We start from the raw sequence: 17,450 nt of genomic DNA, 5'->3' as shown, positions 1-17,450 counted from the left end.
TATGACTGAGTCGTGGACCTATATTACTAAAATGGGTTTGCAGATGTGCGGTGTATTCTATCATCGGTTCAAACTTGAGCTTGCTTGAAAATTTTAGGTTAAAAAGGAATATTTTGGGCAGGTGATTCAGAGCTGTGGATCATGCTCAGTAAAAGATGAAAAGCGCATGATTCATTCCTGTTATCTTGTCTAGGAATTAAAATAATTCTCCTGTGTTTTGATATTAGTTGGACAATTATGGCCAGCAAGAACTTGCAGATCTCTTTGTGAACTACAACGTGAAATCACCTATCACTGGGAACGACCTGTCCCCTCCTGTTTCTTTCAATCTGATGTTCAAGACCTCCATTGGGCCTGGAGGAAACATGCCTGGGTAGGTACTAATCTCATTCCACTTGCACTCTCCCTTCTTCATATTCTGCATCACTTGGAATAAAAATGAAGTCTCAAAAGGATTGAAATATGCAATTTCTTCTTGAGTAGCCTTCCCCTGCCTTTCAGTCCCGGTCTTCTCTGGCAGCTTAGCATTCCTTGTACTCTTGGTGGAAGGTAGGAGATACAAGGAGCTGTTGCAGAATCACAAAAATACTTCAAGCAGCAGACTATGTGGATCACAGCTATGCCCTTGCTGGTTGGAGTTGTTTCCATAAAGCCAGTTAACGTTGGGTCCCCAATTGTCAGCGACTTCATGGCTATAGAGAACCTGCTTCAGTGTACCTGTTTCAGGATGAAGTTACTTAGCAGGGTGATGGAGTGGTAGCATCATTTACTAGGTGTTTGTAGTTAGTGCGTGAGAATGCAGAGGCTATTGTCTTGGGTTGGGGTCTCCAAAACTAAAACTGAAACCCCTATTGAAGAGTGGAAAATATGATTCTTGCGTATGTTCTGGGATGGGATCAGAGATAATGTCATACGTGTTCTCCAGTGTAGTCCCTGAAATAGTCTGTGTAGGTGGTATTCTCTATGGAAGTCTCAGATCGCTGTAGGGGTTGTAGGGGCCACTTCACAGTTCCTGTAACAGCAGAGGTGTAGTCATGGTTTGCCTGCAAAATCCTTGTTTGTAACCAGCCTGGTACAGCTCAGGCCTACATAGGAAAGGCAGGGAGGGTACGTTCTCTCTGACCTCTGTGACGTAACTGGCCAGTGTATTTCATTCAAACATCTCTTTCCATTCCATGCTTGCATCTCAAAAGCAGCCAAGTCATCCAGTTTAATTTTGGGAGTAACTGTGGAGTGCTGTGTTTGGGCTGCAGCTGATGTTTGTGTTTTTCCCCTCAGTCTGTTGCTTCATTGTTTTGTGTCTGGAGTTAAAAGACTCAAGAGAAAAAGTACCACCTTTAAGTTTTGTAGTAACTGTGGTTTTTCTTTTCTCACTGCTTTCCCCACCCTTTTATCTTCCTGAATTTTCCTCTCCCCCGTCTCCTTTCAGCTATCTGAGGCCAGAAACTGCACAGGGAATATTCCTCAACTTCAAACGTCTTCTGGAGTTTAACCAAGGCAAACTGCCTTTTGCTGCTGCCCAGATTGGAAATTCCTTCAGAAATGAAATCTCACCCCGCTCCGGCCTTATCAGAGTGAGGTACTGCAAATTTCCTCTTTCAACAGAAGGGTACCTGGGAGAGGTAGCACCTCCCTTTTGTTGCAGTGTTTGTACATGATTGTTTTACACTAGTGCTTTCTTCCAGGAGGGCTCCTGATAACGTGCCTAGTGAGTGTCAGGGTTCACTTGATGAATTCATTTGGTTAAGGTTTTAACTACAGAATTCTATCTAAGCCTGCCTGGTGACAGTAGGATCTCTGAAATAGCTGTTGTATTAGAAACACCTAGATTAAACTCAGTTTTACTAACAAGATTTGGCTTCCATCGTAATCTAAACGAATCATATTAAAGGTAGTTGTGTTCTTTACAGGACACGCAGCTTTGCTTGTTTAATTATGATCATGCGATTTACTTTAAAACTGAAATCTGAAATCAAAACGTGATTGACCCTGCAGCAGTATTGCCTTGTCTCAGTTCTGCAGATTCTGCCGTTCTGCACCTTACTGCAGAGAGGAAGTTGGGAGATAACCTGACTCAGGACATGTGTTTGTGTCCCAAGATCAGTCAAGCAGGAAAGCTCAGGGCTACTGAGAATTACTTTCAAAGCTTTCTGTCTCAGGATAAAAGTGATTATTGCATCTCATTAAGGATAATACCTGTATTTTAACTGAACTACTCTGAACAGAAGTCTCTTCCATTTAATTTGGAACAAGAGCTCCCATGCACAGTCAGTGTGGTTCTGTTGTACACACAGGCAGTATGTGTTGTAAACTTGGTAATTGATTAATATGGTGCCATAAATGTCACTGAGAGGCAGTGGCATCGTTAGCGCTAAGGGAACTCTGGAATTTTCGCACTCCTCCTGTTTTCTCTTGCATATCTGGAAACAGGAACTTTTCTCATTGAAATGCATTTTCAGTCAAATATAAATTATACGCTTGTGGCACATTTATTGGAGACTGTGTTATTATGCTATCATAGCAAATTACATCCTGATGCCTGTGATTTAAGGTTAATGATTACCTAGAGCTTTTTTAAAGGTTCTTGATAATAAGCTAATTCAATGTAAAGTGATTTCAAGCAAGAGGGCTAAGAATCAATGTGACTATAGACGTATTAAAGACAAATTCTTAAAACAGAATGTACACCATTGCTGAATGTAGCAGTATCCTTATCTTCAAGAAATTACCACCTCAGTGGGCTGTTTTGGGCACCTCTAATATGAGTTAAGGCTACTGAGTTAATCAGTGGATTAGGCTTTATTGACCCTGTAGGAAATGTAAAATTTAATATGGGCATCACAGCAGTCTGGAAAAACTCCAGAGAACTTCTGGAAGTATTTCCAAAGGTGGTAGTCTCTGCTCTGAATCACAGTGGTGATAACCATGGCCTGGAGATCCCTAGATGAATTTGTAGAAAGTTTTATTAGGAATTTGAAGATGAAACTAAATCCAGTGTCGAGACTGGCTCATGTTCCAGTCTATACGTTGTCTTGGCTCTGGGTTTGCATATGTTTTTAAACTACTTTATGCTTTAGCCTCTCACAAGCAAGTATCATTTATTAGAGGGGCAGTGGCTAACACATAAAATATCTAATACACGTGGTTGGTTGTGTTTCCGTTAGGGAATTCACCATGGCAGAAATTGAGCACTTTGTGGATCCCAGTGAGAAAAATCACCCCAAGTTTCAGAATGTGGCAGATCTCAACATCCTCCTGTACTCTTCCAAGGCCCAGGTCAGCGGGCAGTCCGCCCATGTAATGCGGCTGGGAGATGCTGTCCAACAGGTAATGTTCCTCTTGCAAGCACATGGAGCTTGCCCTTTTAGCCTTGAGAGCAATATTCAGATTACAAACTGTTGTGCTGGTGCCAGCTGGGGTTTGCTCCCAGATTTAAGAGTCAGTTCTCTTCAGTGAATCAGCGTGACTGAGATCCAAGCCTGGTCCTTGTTATCAGTAATGAAAGGCTGCAGGTGGTGCTGGGATAGTGGTTAGAGGTTAAGCTGCACACTTAGCTAATGGGAGAGGAACAGTTAAGGAATACTAATACCTGCCAAAAGCTCAGCAGTGACTAGGAATCTAACGCTCAGCTGCTGGCCCCTATCAGTACGTGGCTTGCACGTTGGGGTTTCACTACCTGATTCTCCACGCATGCAAATTATGAATGACAAGTAAAAAAACCACCAGAACACTGCACCTCCCCCAACCCCCAAAGAAAAAGCCCCCCAAAACAAAAATAACAAAAAAAGAACGCCACCCCCCTGCTGTATTGCAACCATGAACTGTAGGGTACAGCTGTTGTGGGGTCCTGAGCCATAACTGCAATTCCCGTGCACTGTTGTAATACCAGTGACAGCGCTGTTGGATACAGCAGAGTATTTTCAAGCAGGTGATCTTCAGAGACAGTTAACGATGAGTCCTAGAGTAATAATAACTTTCTGTTTTGCTCAGATGGAGATACTGCCAGTGGCAGTAGGTGAATTTGAAAAAGATGTAATAGTTTCAGGGGAGACATAGTACTTAATCACAGGCAGCTGCAAGAAGTTCTGTCTGTAACGTGTCAGGTTGTCTGCAGAAGTACAACAAATCATGACCTTGCTTCCTTAGGAATTAATGTCTGTGTGTTTTGTTTTTTTCCTTCCTGCTTTTTCCAGGGTGTGATCAATAACTCCGTTCTCGGTTACTTCATTGGCAGAATCTACCTCTTCCTTACAAAGGTCGGTGTATCCCCAGAGAAGCTGCGCTTCCGACAGCATATGGAGAATGAGATGGCTCATTATGCCTGTGACTGCTGGGATGCAGAGTCCAAAACATCGTATGTAAGTGGCAAAGTGAAAGGGCAAGTGGCACTCCTTATCAGATCTGTTGATAGTGTGGGAAGGGGCTCTGTTTTATTTCTTGGTTTTTAAAACTAGGGCTATGAGTCTGATGATTCTGTCCAGCCCCCACGTTGGTATGAACACACTTATTGCAATGGAAATATTCTGAATCCAGGACTAAGGGGACAGGTCAGCTCCCTGCAGTGGGCTTGCACAGAGTTTATGAACTGTTCATGCTTGTTTGTAGGTCCATGCTTCAGATTCCTTTGGTGGACCCTGAAGTTGCCTGTGGACATTGTGCTGGTCGAATTTCATCTGGAATTAAAGGAAAGGCCCTGGTGCTTTCCAAAGACTATAACCCCTGTAACAGCAGTGGGGAAGGATTTGTTTTGCTGGAGGTATTATTCCAGGGCAGATTCCTTCCTGCTAGAATGCTTGCTCTTCCTTTCCCACTTCCAAGCTGTGAGAAATGAGAGTTCACTCCTGCCAGTTCAGGTAGCTGGTGCTGGGAGAAAAAATTCCCAAGGATTTTTTTTTACCTTCCGGCTGAGTCTTTTCAGTTCAGGCCTTGTTGGGTGCTTTGTTTTTCTCTTATATTGTTGGCTGGATTTTGAAAAATGTGTCTTTTTTTTTTTCCTTTCAGGTAAACCAGCAGTAGGTAGTTAGGGGCAAGTCTCTTAGACTCATTTTAGATTCTCTTGGAGAGCTTTCAGCCTCTTCAGTTAAGTCTCAGCCAGGTATATCGTTTGGAATGATAGTTTTAAAAGAAGTGTATTAGAAGATGTAGTAACTAGACTGTATTGATTATGAAGTCATTCCTGTCTTTAAGGGTACAGAATCTACTTTTTAGGTTGAATTTGATTTAAAAAAAAATAAATTCATTATTTCTCCTTCATGTGTAGTGAAGCACACATTCTTCTGCCTGGTTAGCCTTTCCAAGAAGTCTAGAGTATGGGCAGATTCCTGAAAATACCTAGAGAACTGTGTGTGGTCTAGTTCCCATAAAGGCTCGAAAGTTTAAAGGGATTTTGCTGAGGTCTGTGGGGTTAGCCTGTCACATTGCATGTGCGTAGACCCCATCCACGATCCTGACCAGTTTGATAGCCAAGCTGGTAGCATGCTCAGCCCAAAGGTGTCCACACAGGGAATGGGTCAAGGCTTCAGATGGTTCAGACAGCCTTATTTATGGGCAGGGAGAACCTCCTACAACCTAGGGCTGAGGAGAGGAGGTTGTGTGTGGTTGGTGGTTTTTGTCCATGTGGGGGTTTTTTTGTTTTGTTTTTTGGTTTTTTTTCCTCCTCTTCCTTTTCTTTTAAGGAGCTGAAACAGGCTTATCACTAGTGGTGTTTCATTACAGCTAGTTAGAGCAGCCAGTAAAATTCCATCAAACTTAAGATGAGAAAAAAAATTCCTGCAGCTTGGGTGAGTGATTCGTCTTCATACGGAAAAGACCTGTAGAAATGATTGAAGGAATGGCTTCCTCTGAATGTAGATAGCTGACTTCCATAAGTTCACAGCCTCTCTTCCCAGCCAGCCCGAAACAGGCTGGACATATGTGGGTCACACCGTGTAAATAAGATTAATAAACTGTGCAAGCCTTGTTGTCGATCAGGACAACACTCACAGAGCAGTATGTCCAATAGCCTAACCCAGAGGTGAAGACAGCAATCCCAGGTGCATGACAAAACCACCTTGTGAGCTAGACTCATGCTTTGGTTTGTCACTTAACTCTGACCAGAAATGTTTTACCAACTTGCAGCACTCAGTAGTAAGAAGTTAACTGCACTGAATGGTTTAAAATCCATTCTATAAAGTTATTACAGAAGCCTTCTGAGAAGTAGCTGTAGTACCCTAATGGTTTGTGTAAAAATTCCCCAAGATGTTCTGGAATACCATGGTTTTTCCAGCACAGGGTTTTCTTCTGTTCCATACCTTTCCTGACACCCTGCTATATCACTACAGACTGGAAAACCACACAGCATCTGGCTTGCCTGTCTGTCCATGTTGACGTGATAGAGTGAATGGAAAGCAGCTGATGTGCCTTTTCTTATATGGGATTGTCTTTTAGAAAATCCAGGCGGTGGTTGTATTTGCTGCGAGTGTTGGAAGGCTTCATCAGTTCCGTGTGCATGAATGGTGTTTTGAGATTCCTCCTTGCCATACATGCTGAAATGTTGAAAGAAGTGCTTCCCTTGCGTATGATCTGTGTCTTACTAGCTTGTAAGCCAGGCTTCTGGCCATTCTAATGTGGCTGGTTGCCTGCTGTCTATTCCATATTTGCGGAGCAGTAAAGCCCCGAAGGCATGATGTCTTCGTGTGCCTATAGCATGTGAGTGATAGGACTGTGTGCTCTGGCCGCAGCCCCAAGCTATTGGCACAGTGCTGTGTTCTGCCAAGCCATGTGGAAAACCTGGCCCTGAACACAGGCACTGGTTAGATAACTGATCGTTTCCTCTGGAAACAAATGGAATCATTCAAATGAAGGAGCAACTAGTGAGTGAGGGCTGCTTATTGTAACAGAGCTAATTATGTAGAAAAAACAGTCATGGGAGCAGGGAGGGCTTAAGGGTGAATAAACATATTTGATGGTTAAGTGGGCAAAAAAGTGAGTTGGTGAAAGCTTCTGCTTTTGTTTTTTCAGGGTTGGATTGAGATCGTTGGCTGTGCTGATCGTTCCTGCTATGACCTCTCCTGCCACGCCCGTGCCACCAAAGTTCCTCTTATAGCTGAGAAGCCTCTCAAAGAACCTATATCCTTTCAGAATAAACCAGATTCTCTTGAAGTGAGAAGTGATTTGACAGTGAGATGTCTTGGAGAGCTGTGCAGCTCTATTTTAAGTTACATCTGTAAATTTAACAGGGAAACCTAGAGCTACAGACCAGCATGACTTTGGGAAGTAACCTGCAAAGAATTGAGCATGTGGGTGACTACGCAGGTGGGCAAAGGGGATTTACTATTGTGCTTGGGGGTTTTTTTAGCTTAATGCTAGGCTCTGTTTTGACTGTGAAGCATGGTTTAAATGTGAATGTGGGGTTACTATCCCAGGTTACTCCATGTCATTCCATGGTTCTGCTGCTAGCTGTATTTGTAAAAAAAAGTTGTATTCTTTCAAAATTTGTGACCTTCTGCCCTTCAGTATTTTTTATTTTTCCTTTCCTCTCTTGGAGGGAAGTTCCTTAATCCATTAGCAGAGATTTCTTTGTGTTGTGTAGCAATGAGCTTTGACATAGCAAAAGAACCAGGCCCTGCTTTCTGTCATCTCAGACTCCTTAACTGCCTCGTACAGAACAGTCAACGTTGTTCAGTTTGAGGCAAATAAGGGAGCCATTGGCAAAGCTTATAAGAAGGATGCAAAGGTGGTGATGGAATACCTTTCCATGTGTGATGAGTGTTACATCACTGAGATGGAGCAGCTGCTCAACGAGAAAGGGTGAGCTGGCTGTGTGTTCATGGGACCCTTCTCTGATACCTCTGATGAGGGTTCCCAAAGTGCTGCTGGATTAATTTGAGCCGCCTGAAACCAGCTTCCTCTTCAGAGTAGGCTGAGTGGATCATCTGAAATGTTTTAGTGCTGTCCCTTCTGCCACGTCATTGCTGGTCATCCATCAACATATCTCTTGCTATATGCACTTAAATGTGTAACCGTGGTATTCAAATATTTGTTTATTTGTGTGGGAATGAGCTGCTGGCTTTAGTAGGATCATCCCATAAGAGAGACACCTCAGTGAAATTGGAAGTGTTTACCAGCTTCCCCACTCTAATTTGAGAGTCGGCCAGGGCTGGCAGATGGTTTTGAACTTAATTTTAAAATTAATCAAATAATTCTGTGAGTGATGGAACAAAACAGTTAAATGAGAACCAAAACTTGTGCGAGTATCCTCCAGTGTTTAGTGATACGCTTTAGGACCTATTACAGTCTTTGACTTACTGGGGCAGCAATTTGTATGTTTTTCCTCGACCTGTCTGCCTGTATTCCTAACACATGCAGGAATTGAAAATGTAAGAGATCTCTACAGTTGTCAAATTTGGCTGAAGCAGGCCAACAGCTGTATATGTTATGCGAAGGCTAATGGTGCAATAATAAAAAATAAACTTTATTTCCTGCTTGAAATGGTACAAGGTGTAGGATCAATGAATACATTCCAGCATGGTAACATTTACATCTTTTTTTTTTTTATTTTTATTTTTTTTCCCCTGAGCTAAGATTTATTTCTTTTACATTTCCATGAATGTGAAAGTATAGAAAAAACAGTAGCACTCAAAATGGGGAGAGAAACTATTGCAGAATATGGTGATATGTACACACATCAAAACCAGAAAAAAGTGAACTCAATTCATCCAGAATCCCACTGAAATGATTCAATAGTTGAGTTATAAGCAGTATCCCGGGTTTGAATCGATAGTGGACTGCAAATCATGATTGTGTTTAAACTCAGCATCCAGTTGTGGCTGCATTCAGAGCAAAGCCTTTATAAACTTCAGCCCATTTGGTGTCGGGTCCAAATGCAGGTGTTTAGCACACGCTTTTCTTAAACATGTTGGTTTTTGCATTATGCCGATCTGAATGCTTCAGCAAGGAGGGTGCCGTTGCTGAGTGCATGTTGGCAGTGTCAGTATGTTAGACCTGCCTTTCATATGACCATGTTTGTATAAATCCATGATGTGAAGCCCTCAGGTTTACAGCAGCGGGACGCGTTAGGACGTGTAATAATAAAGACACTTGCTTCCTGAAGGGGGATAGGTCAATACAGCTTGAGTTCTCCTTGGCAAGGAGTGTGTGCTAGTTGCAAGTTAGCAAGGAGCAAGAGAAAGTAGTTAGAAAAGCATAACATCAAAACCTTTAGAAATAAGCAATAAAATAACTGTGCTGTATCCTCCCCTTTGGTATCTGTGAAAATGCACGGTACCTTCTGACACAACTGCCTTTTCATGAGACGTCTGTGCACTCGACAAGATGTACAGTCTGCAGCAAGTGCCTGCTTTGTGTGCCTCCCTTTTTTTCTTTTAATGTATATGCTTCATCCTGAGATCCTTCCATTTCCTAATTGAGTTTGCTTTGGGATGTTAACCACAGCTAGGTTCACTGTGATTATGAAGATGGTTGCTTTTAATGTAGATGTAGTAATTTTATTATTAACGTACATTTCTTTTAATGGGTATGCTACATGTTTCTTTGATCTCTGGGATTTGCCCTGGCTTCTGTCGTCCCACTTTTAAAGTCAGCCAGCCGACGCGATTAAGGAAATATAACTTGTTTATTTATTGCTGTAGCTTTTAAGTGACTTCTTTTTTCTTTGCAGGGAATTCACTGTTGAAACTGAAGGGAAAACTTTTAAATTAACAAAGGACATGGTTACTGTGAAGAGATTTCAGAAAACATTGCATGGTAAATTTGTATCTTTGTTGTTTGATCATCAAAAATAAGAGGCAGATCAGGATACACTGTGAATGTGAACTTTCTTAGTTGCATTGTCCTCTTAGTATTGTACAGTGCCACAGGAAGAATGCGAAATGTTATTTCCTTGAAATTTGACAATTTAAGAGAGTTGGAAAGCGCTCACACAGCAGTGGGATTTCCGTGACCATTGATGTAGGCCTGTCTGCCCGCTTCTCGCCTGGTTTGTTCAGTAACCCATTTAATAGGCTTTGGGTGGCGTATTATATTCATGCTGCTTCAGTCGCATATTCTAGGATTTGTAAGGTCCCACGTGATGCTAAGAACCAGCCGCTGTAGTGAGGGAGGAGCTGGGGAGGGTGCACCAGCTTTGGGAACTTTCATCTTCAGTGCAGCAGATGGGTTGTGGCAGTCTGTTGGTAGGGCTATAGGCAGATCTCTGTGGTCAGAGCTCCTGTTGTCGCTCCACTGCCTGGAGTCAAGTCTTCTGGCATCTGCCAGCTCGCCAGGCTGCCATGCTGACCAGACTTTTTAAGCTGACAGGTCCAGTCAGTTCCTCTGGTAGTCGATAATCACATCAGCTTTGGTCAGCGACTGCATCTCCACAGAGCTTTTGTCCCGATGTGGGAAACGGGGCTAGAAGGTAACTTTCCAAAACGCATGGATTTAGTTTCTCAAAGAAGTCTTGTCTTTCTAGCCAGCTCTGTAAGTGCCTCAGCCAAGGTCGTTTGGGAAGTCTTTGACAGAGCTGGAGACTGATAGATTTTTCCCCAGTTCATACTGTAACTAGTGGATCATCCTGCCCTAGGTTGGGAACATGATAAATGCTCCTAGGAAGGAGTAGAGCAACTTGTAGCATGTGCAGAATGTGTTTGTTCTTGCAGCTGCTGAGCCTTTGAGATGTCCAAGTGTCTTTCAGTCAGCACGTGCTGCTGCTGTGCCAGGCTTTGCTTTGTCACAGCTTCAAAGAAGGAGTCAGAGTTGTAACTGTTAGTGATTGTAGTATTGCTGGGGGCCAGCAAGTAGAACCCCAGTTGCTGGTTTTCCTTTAAATTTGTGCATTTGGCAGTTTGGCTGCTGTCTGCAAGCAGGAGGCAAAGCTCATGGTTTCCCCCTCTCTTGTCCTGAAAACTGGTTGGTCAATACACAAATAGAACAGGACCATCCTTTAGGAAGGTGAAGTCCCACCCCGGGTTAGAGGCCAGGCTCTCTAGGCACATAGAGTGGGAAGCAAGTCAGGGTGCAGTGCTGGAGAGCTGGATTTTACCCTTGATTTTCAAAAGCAGCTGATGCCTATAATTGTTGTTTCTTCTCCAGTTGCTCTCTGGGCTTTTTCTAAAAAGCTGCACTGTTTGAGCAGGGCAGCTGTCCACTGGGCTTCTTCCATACACAGAGGGGAGAAGGGGGAAAAAGCCTCTTTGATAAAAGTGTGGCAAGGACTGGAGAGAATGACGGGTATATAATAATGTAGCATATCACATCTCCTGAGAATTTTTGTGAACACTAACTAGTTGATCCTTATTCTTTCCCAATCTCGTGATACATTGCAGGGGGATGGAGAATAGGGAGGGGAGCAGCGCTGAAGCAGGCAGCTGAACGACTCAAGAATACAGAGAGAGTCTTTCCTGGAATTTGAGTTGGATCTGAAGCTCCATGCTTCTCCGCTCAGACTGCTGGATACTGAGGCTGTGTCTGTACGTTAAACCAAAGTGGGCCAGGGATTGAGCATTATCCTGCCATTGTCCAGGCTGTTTAATTGCTAGCATATTCCCTGGCACAGTTTTGGTCTATGCCAAATAGCACTCTCCCAGACAATTCCTGGACATAGTTTGTGGCTTGGTGTGGAGCGGGGACTGTTCCCAGTGAACAGTTTGGGTGAGGCTTTGCTGTTGTGAAGTGGAGGAGGGTTTATCTGTGTGGATGGAAGTTGTGCTGTGCTATTTGCTCTCAGGGCCAGAGAAGGGGCCCTGACTTGTTATTTACAGCCTAAATACATTCTGTACGTGGACTAAGTCCAGATCTCTACTTCAGGTATTTCTATTTAGAGCAGAAATGTTTAACCTTTCATTTCCATGTGCTCAGCTACATGTAATCAGAACTTCTGAGCAGAAAGGCAGCTTCAGTAAACACATCTTTTTTGTGTATAAATTCTTCTTTAATGATGACGTGGGTTCTTCTGTATTCCAGTGGAAGAAATCATCCCAAATGTAATTGAACCCTCATTTGGTATTGGGAGGATCATGTATACAGTGTTTGAACACACATTTCACATCCGGGAAGGAGACGAGCAGAGAACGGTGAGCTTTCCTGTGGCTGGGCCTCAGCTTAAAACCAGCTGCAAGCATTTGCCTTTCCCTGACATCCAGGGGAAGGACTAAAGTAAGACTGCACAATGCACAGTAGAGATGGGAAAACCCAGGTGGGCTGTTGAATTGCTGTTTTTGCCAGCGTACGTGTCATACACGCGCGCTGAGAGCATTCTGGGGCAGTGTGTGCATGAGGCTCTCACTGTATTACTGGCAAGGGGGTGAGAAATTCCTCCTTCTGGATTCACACTTGGCAATGTCCCATCACTCAGAGAAAGACGTCTCTTCAGTGTTTTATTTCCCCTCTCTCTGCTGCTTTTCCTAGAATCATAGCTCTGTGCAGCAAGATGGACAATAGACTGTTTCCTCACTTCCCCATGAAATTTAACCTTCTCTGATTCTGGGCATCCCTAAAAATCTTGGCCTGAAACTTTGCTGTGGCAGGGACCAGAGGGAAGTGTGTGTTACGTACAGACGGCCAGCCTGTTCCAGCCAGTGCCCAAACTGTGATGCTTTGCACCATTGCTGGTGGCCCATGGGAAGCTGGTTGTAAACTTGATGCTGGTTCCTGTTTGTTGTTTCTGGCTGCTAGACTGTGTTTATAGAAAAGAAAAATAACAGCGTTCTGGTACCACAGGATGTGATACAATTATGAGTGGGGGGAACAGGATTCAGGAGCCCAGAGTTAGGACACAGTTGACTTTCAATCACAAACTGCTCATGAAGTCTGAAATATTGGACTTATCTTCCTTCTCGTACCCATTTACTTTCTATGTAGCCTGGGCTGCTCTCTATTGTGGTACGTCTCAATTGCATTACCTCTGTACCCTTACAGGCCTTGCTGATTGCCAGGAAAGATTTTATTTTTTCCTCCCCTTTTGGCACATTTTTTTTCTGAGTGTGTCTGTGGAGGGTTCTGAAACCCTTTGAGCTGCATATACTCCATTTATGTGCAGAGTCTGTGGGAATCAAACAGGGAGTGAGATGATTGTGAGAACTCTTCCCTTTAGACTGGGCATGAGACTAAATCTCCTGGAAAGACCCCTTTACCCTTCATTTTTCTGTAATTCAGATGAGGTTCACTTTCTTCAGGGAGGGCTCTGGTAGACCTCTTTTGGTGGGAGGTAATGTTTGGCTGTCAGGAGGGAAGGGGGAGTGGAGGACAGCTGGAGAAAATCAGTCTTGCTTCAGCGGTGTGAGGTGTTGCTGCTGGAGCCTTGAATGCTGATGTCTTGCAGAAGGCCAGCTAGTCCCCTGGAACAGTCACCCTGCCTCCAACCTCAGAGCTTATTCTCACCTCCTAAGAACCTGGCCTAACCATTAAACTTGTATTTATTTGTGCTTTTTCTTTTTTCTTTAGTTCTTCAGCTTCCCAGCTGTTGTAGCACCATTCAAGTGTTCCGTTCTTCCTCTAAGCCAGAATCAGGAATTCATGCCTTTTGTCAAGGAGTTATGTAAGTGTATTAAGCACTGTGGGTGCAATGGGGATGTGCACTGGGAAGGAAATTTTCTTCCTCAGTGCTACAGAGAGAAAGCAGCACTGGGATCACGTGGCTCTCACATGTGCAAAGGGAGAGCCATTGAACTAAAACAGCTGAGTTGGTTGGTATCAGTCAGCTTTGGGTATCTATCAAACTCTTCAGTCTAGCCTCAAAAAACCCAACTCCCTGCCCTTCCATGTGTTGGTTTGCAGCGTAAAAGACATTTCTTTTTTTCCTTTTGTGTCAAAAAGAAATCTTTCCCACTGCTTAGGAGCAGCTGTCAGGAGCCATGGGTTTTTGGTTTTGGTTTTTTTTTTGTTTTTTTGAATGAAGTTCTTTTCTTTGCTGTTGTTGGCCAGCTAATTTATTGAATTGGTCCCAGAGCTGCTGAGCCTCCAAGCGTTCTATCAGAATGCCCACTGGTACCATCTCAAAGTGAATACATGAAGGATAGGAACATAGGCTGCATGTCAGACAGCGCCTTTTGCTGTTGGCATCAGTTCTGCTCTGGACCACGCTTCCTCATGCTGGACGTGCTGCTGCACACATGTAAGGCTGGCATGTTTTTGAGTTAAAGCAGAGTTGTGGGACTGTAATGACAGGCTGAAGAAATCAGTGACTTTGGTCTTTGGGTGAGAGTCGAGTGACCAATGTGGAGAGCTGTGAGAGTAGCAGTGGTACCTGTGGGGTGGGTTTGAGCTTGTAGTCTTGGCAGGGACTGGAACACTGGATCTTCTGTCAAAATAAAAATGAGGGTGTCTGTTGCTGCTTGAAACCAGGACGCATGGTGCCTCGCTTCAGGTAGTGCCACGAGGATGTGGGAGGCCACTGCTAGGATCATGTTGCCTGCTGAATATGTAATGACTCCTGGTGATCCCCCCCTTCTCGGCTTCTTGCAGCTGAAGCACTCACCAGGAACGGCATCTCTCACAAGGTGGACGATTCCTCTGGATCCATCGGCCGGCGCTATGCCAGGACTGACGAGATCGGCGTGGCCTTCGGGATCACGATCGATTTTGACACTGTTAACCGGACGCCTCACACGGCCACCCTGAGAGACCGGGACTCGATGCGTCAGATCCGAGCCGAGGTAAAGGGCAGGCAGATAGGTTTGGCTGCTTACAGAGCCAAGTCTGTTTCTTACGGGCTAGGGGAGAGCATTAGCTGCTATTTCTGATCCAGCAGTGACTCTGGTCTATGCGGGAGCTGCCTCCAGCTCCCGTAGGCAATTTGGCTATTCTGAGAAATCCCCGGGGAAGAGATACTGGTCAAACAGAAGATGCTGGCTCTGCTGCTAAAGTGGGGAGAGGCTTTTGTTTTTCTGGGATGCAGAGGTGTCGATCTTACTTGAAAGCCATGCCTTTGTGCTGATTGCACTGCTCTTTAGAGTGCCTCTTTCTGAGTGAAGGTTGCCGAGTAAATGCATTTGCTGGGTTGTGTCTGGCTTTCAAAGGCAGGGCTCCTCTGAATCCACAGGCACCAAAAGGCAGATGATCTTTGCCTGCTACAGGCTGGCTGGCAGAGCACAGCACAGACATAACTCCTCACAGCTTGCTTCTTGCCGGTGTTGCTTGTGCAGCACCAGTGAAGCTGGTGAACCATTGCCCAAAAGCCACACCTGCCCTAAGCATGCTCTGCTATTACAGCCATAATACAGAGACTGGAATAGCAAAACTCCCCACGGTGGTCTCATCACCTGCGAGCAAAACCTGCTCAGAGCTGTGGACATGCGGTCTCGGCACCTCTGTCGTGCCCTTCTCTCCCTGGCCCCCACCAGGAACACAGTTTGGCTCCTGTAGGAAAGGGAGTTAGTGCTGATCTGCGAGGCTGAGTTGTTCTAGCTCCACTCTGCACAAAAGCACCTGTACTGCTCGGGGCTATTGAGCTGGCTGTGGGTTTGGTTCAGTGTAACAGGCAGTGCCAGCTCCTCAGGGCACCCGTCTGTCTCTATCACCTGGATGACCTCTCACTGCCGAGCAGCAGAGACGAGACTTCATTACCCTTCAAATTTTGCAAATTTTCTAGTTTCTCTAGCTGATCCTTCACACCATGACAGTGTGCTGTGAGGAGCAAAGAAAAGGCAATTGGCAGCTTCTTTTATGCTGGTCTTACAGTAAATAGGGCCTGGCTAAATCCTGGCTTACAACATCTTTTGGATGTGTGTATTATTTTCTTTCCCTTCCAAAACTGTAACATAATACTACCAGGGATGAACCTTGCTGTGGTCCACCACAGTGACAGTTGCATTTCCCTCATGGGTCGCTCTGAATAACTGAGCAGTCTGCTGAGATGACACAGGCTGTGATTTAAGATATCCTCCTAGTCAATGGGTTTTCTCCCAAAAATGATCTTGCAGGAAGATACCTTGCACCTGTTCTGTTGCTGATGTAAAAATTAACCCGTGTTCCCCAAGTATCCAACAGAGCAACTTGATTCCGATGGCTTCATGTTTCATATGTCTTTGTGACTTTGCCTGCAGATCTCTGAACTTCCTGCCATCATTCGTGACCTGGCGAACGGTTATCTAACTTGGGCTGACGTTGAGGCGAAGTATCCACAATTTGAGGGACAAGAGACTGGCAAAAAGGACACAATAGAGGAATAAAGAAAAGGACCTGAAGTAAAATCCCGTCAAATGTCCACTTTTTACTGTTCATGTTAATATGAAATAAACTTATCGTGTATTATTCAAAGCTGCATTGTTTGTGCACACAGGGACTATTTGGGTTTTTTTTTTCCTCAATTGCTGCCCGAATTTAACTTCAAAAACTGAAATAATTGCAGTCCGAGTTAAAGGTGTTATGAATAAAAACGCCATTATATATGCCTGCTTCTCTGTGTTCATGCAGCCTTGTACTTTCTTCAGAAATGTCTTCCCCCCCCCCCCCCCCCCTTCTCCTCTTTGTTGTTGTCTGCTACGGTTTGGGTTTCCCCCCCCCCCCCCCCCCCGCTTATGGCTGTGTGTCTTACAGGTTTATTACAGCCCCTCAAGAAGTCAGGGACCATGCACCCTTTCATCTCGGTTCAGATCACCGCGGACTCTCGTGCAAGATGGTACTAGTTGCTTGGCCTCGTGTTTATGAAGGGGATGATCCAGGTGTCAGTCTTCCTTTCACCATTGCACAGTGCTTCAAGCAGCTGCCTTAAGAGATGGGTTCAGTGCTTTCTTTTGGCTGCAGGTCTTTAATACCTGTTTCTGCAGAATTAGGAGCATTTACAGGCAGCAGAACAGAGAGGGGGTGGAAAATCCTATTCCGGTTCCTGCTCTTGCTTGGTGTGGTTGGTTGCTTGGCTGAGGGAGCGAGCAGCTAGGAGCGTGGAGAGTAGGAGTGCTGGCAGGGTCGCTTTTTCATGGAATGTCTTCTTGCAGCAAGGACTGAAACCAGAGATTGCCCTAAGCAGGTGGGAAAAGAGCCAGGTCCCCTTTGACTTCCCCAGGCACTGGAGAATTTCAAACCCATGTGCTGACAGTGTCTTACCGCGGCTGGAGGTGGGAATGGCACCTTAGTGTTTGGGGAGCACTAAACCCTGCCTGACCCAGACCAGTTAAGAGAGGCCTCACGCCTACTTGTGCTTCAGTCTCTCATCCCACTGAGAAGCGGAGTGGCAAGGTCTTGTCTCCTTCCATGTCATTTCTCGGCCTACTCAGCTGTCCTCCAGCCCTTGGGGAGTGCTCTGGTACTGCCATCACAGCGATTTCTATCCCTGGGCTAGAAACCTCTCCAGAGGGTAGGGAAGCATCCTTCTCCAAGCTTTTGCTTGGAGCTGCTTTAAAGACGGGTCAGAAAACATGAACTCTAGCACTGTGCCAGATGTGGCTGACTGGAGATCTGCAATGATAGGTGATGTCCTGGGCTGGCAGAGCAGGCACCGTGCAGCTTCGAGGAGCCCTGGCAGCAGGCATGGCTTT

At 44.8% G+C, this 17,450-nt stretch overlaps 1 protein-coding gene across 1 annotated transcript in view; it reads left to right on the top strand.

Annotated features, from left to right (window-relative positions):
* GARS (glycyl-tRNA synthetase) overlaps nucleotides 1-16,371 on the top strand; it is a 127,847-nt gene extending 111,476 nt beyond the window's left edge. Inside the window, exons 8-18 of the mRNA XM_009333317.1 lie at nucleotides 228-373; nucleotides 1,430-1,579; nucleotides 3,165-3,327; nucleotides 4,194-4,358; nucleotides 7,000-7,107; nucleotides 7,643-7,788; nucleotides 9,659-9,744; nucleotides 11,941-12,050; nucleotides 13,420-13,513; nucleotides 14,440-14,630; nucleotides 16,020-16,371. Of these exons, the coding sequence (XP_009331592.1) occupies nucleotides 228-373; nucleotides 1,430-1,579; nucleotides 3,165-3,327; nucleotides 4,194-4,358; nucleotides 7,000-7,107; nucleotides 7,643-7,788; nucleotides 9,659-9,744; nucleotides 11,941-12,050; nucleotides 13,420-13,513; nucleotides 14,440-14,630; nucleotides 16,020-16,145 (1,485 nt within the window). The 3' untranslated portion in view covers nucleotides 16,146-16,371. The remainder of the gene's footprint in view (nucleotides 1-227; nucleotides 374-1,429; nucleotides 1,580-3,164; nucleotides 3,328-4,193; nucleotides 4,359-6,999; nucleotides 7,108-7,642; nucleotides 7,789-9,658; nucleotides 9,745-11,940; nucleotides 12,051-13,419; nucleotides 13,514-14,439; nucleotides 14,631-16,019) is intronic.
* Nucleotides 16,372-17,450: the final 1,079 nt, after the last annotated feature.

This window comes from Pygoscelis adeliae, unplaced genomic scaffold, assembly GCF_000699105.1.
Source record: "Pygoscelis adeliae isolate BGI_AS28 unplaced genomic scaffold, ASM69910v1 Scaffold88, whole genome shotgun sequence".
In the NCBI taxonomy this organism is placed as follows: Eukaryota; Metazoa; Chordata; class Aves; order Sphenisciformes; family Spheniscidae; genus Pygoscelis; species Pygoscelis adeliae.
This window is presented reverse-complemented; position numbering and strand designations above follow the sequence as displayed.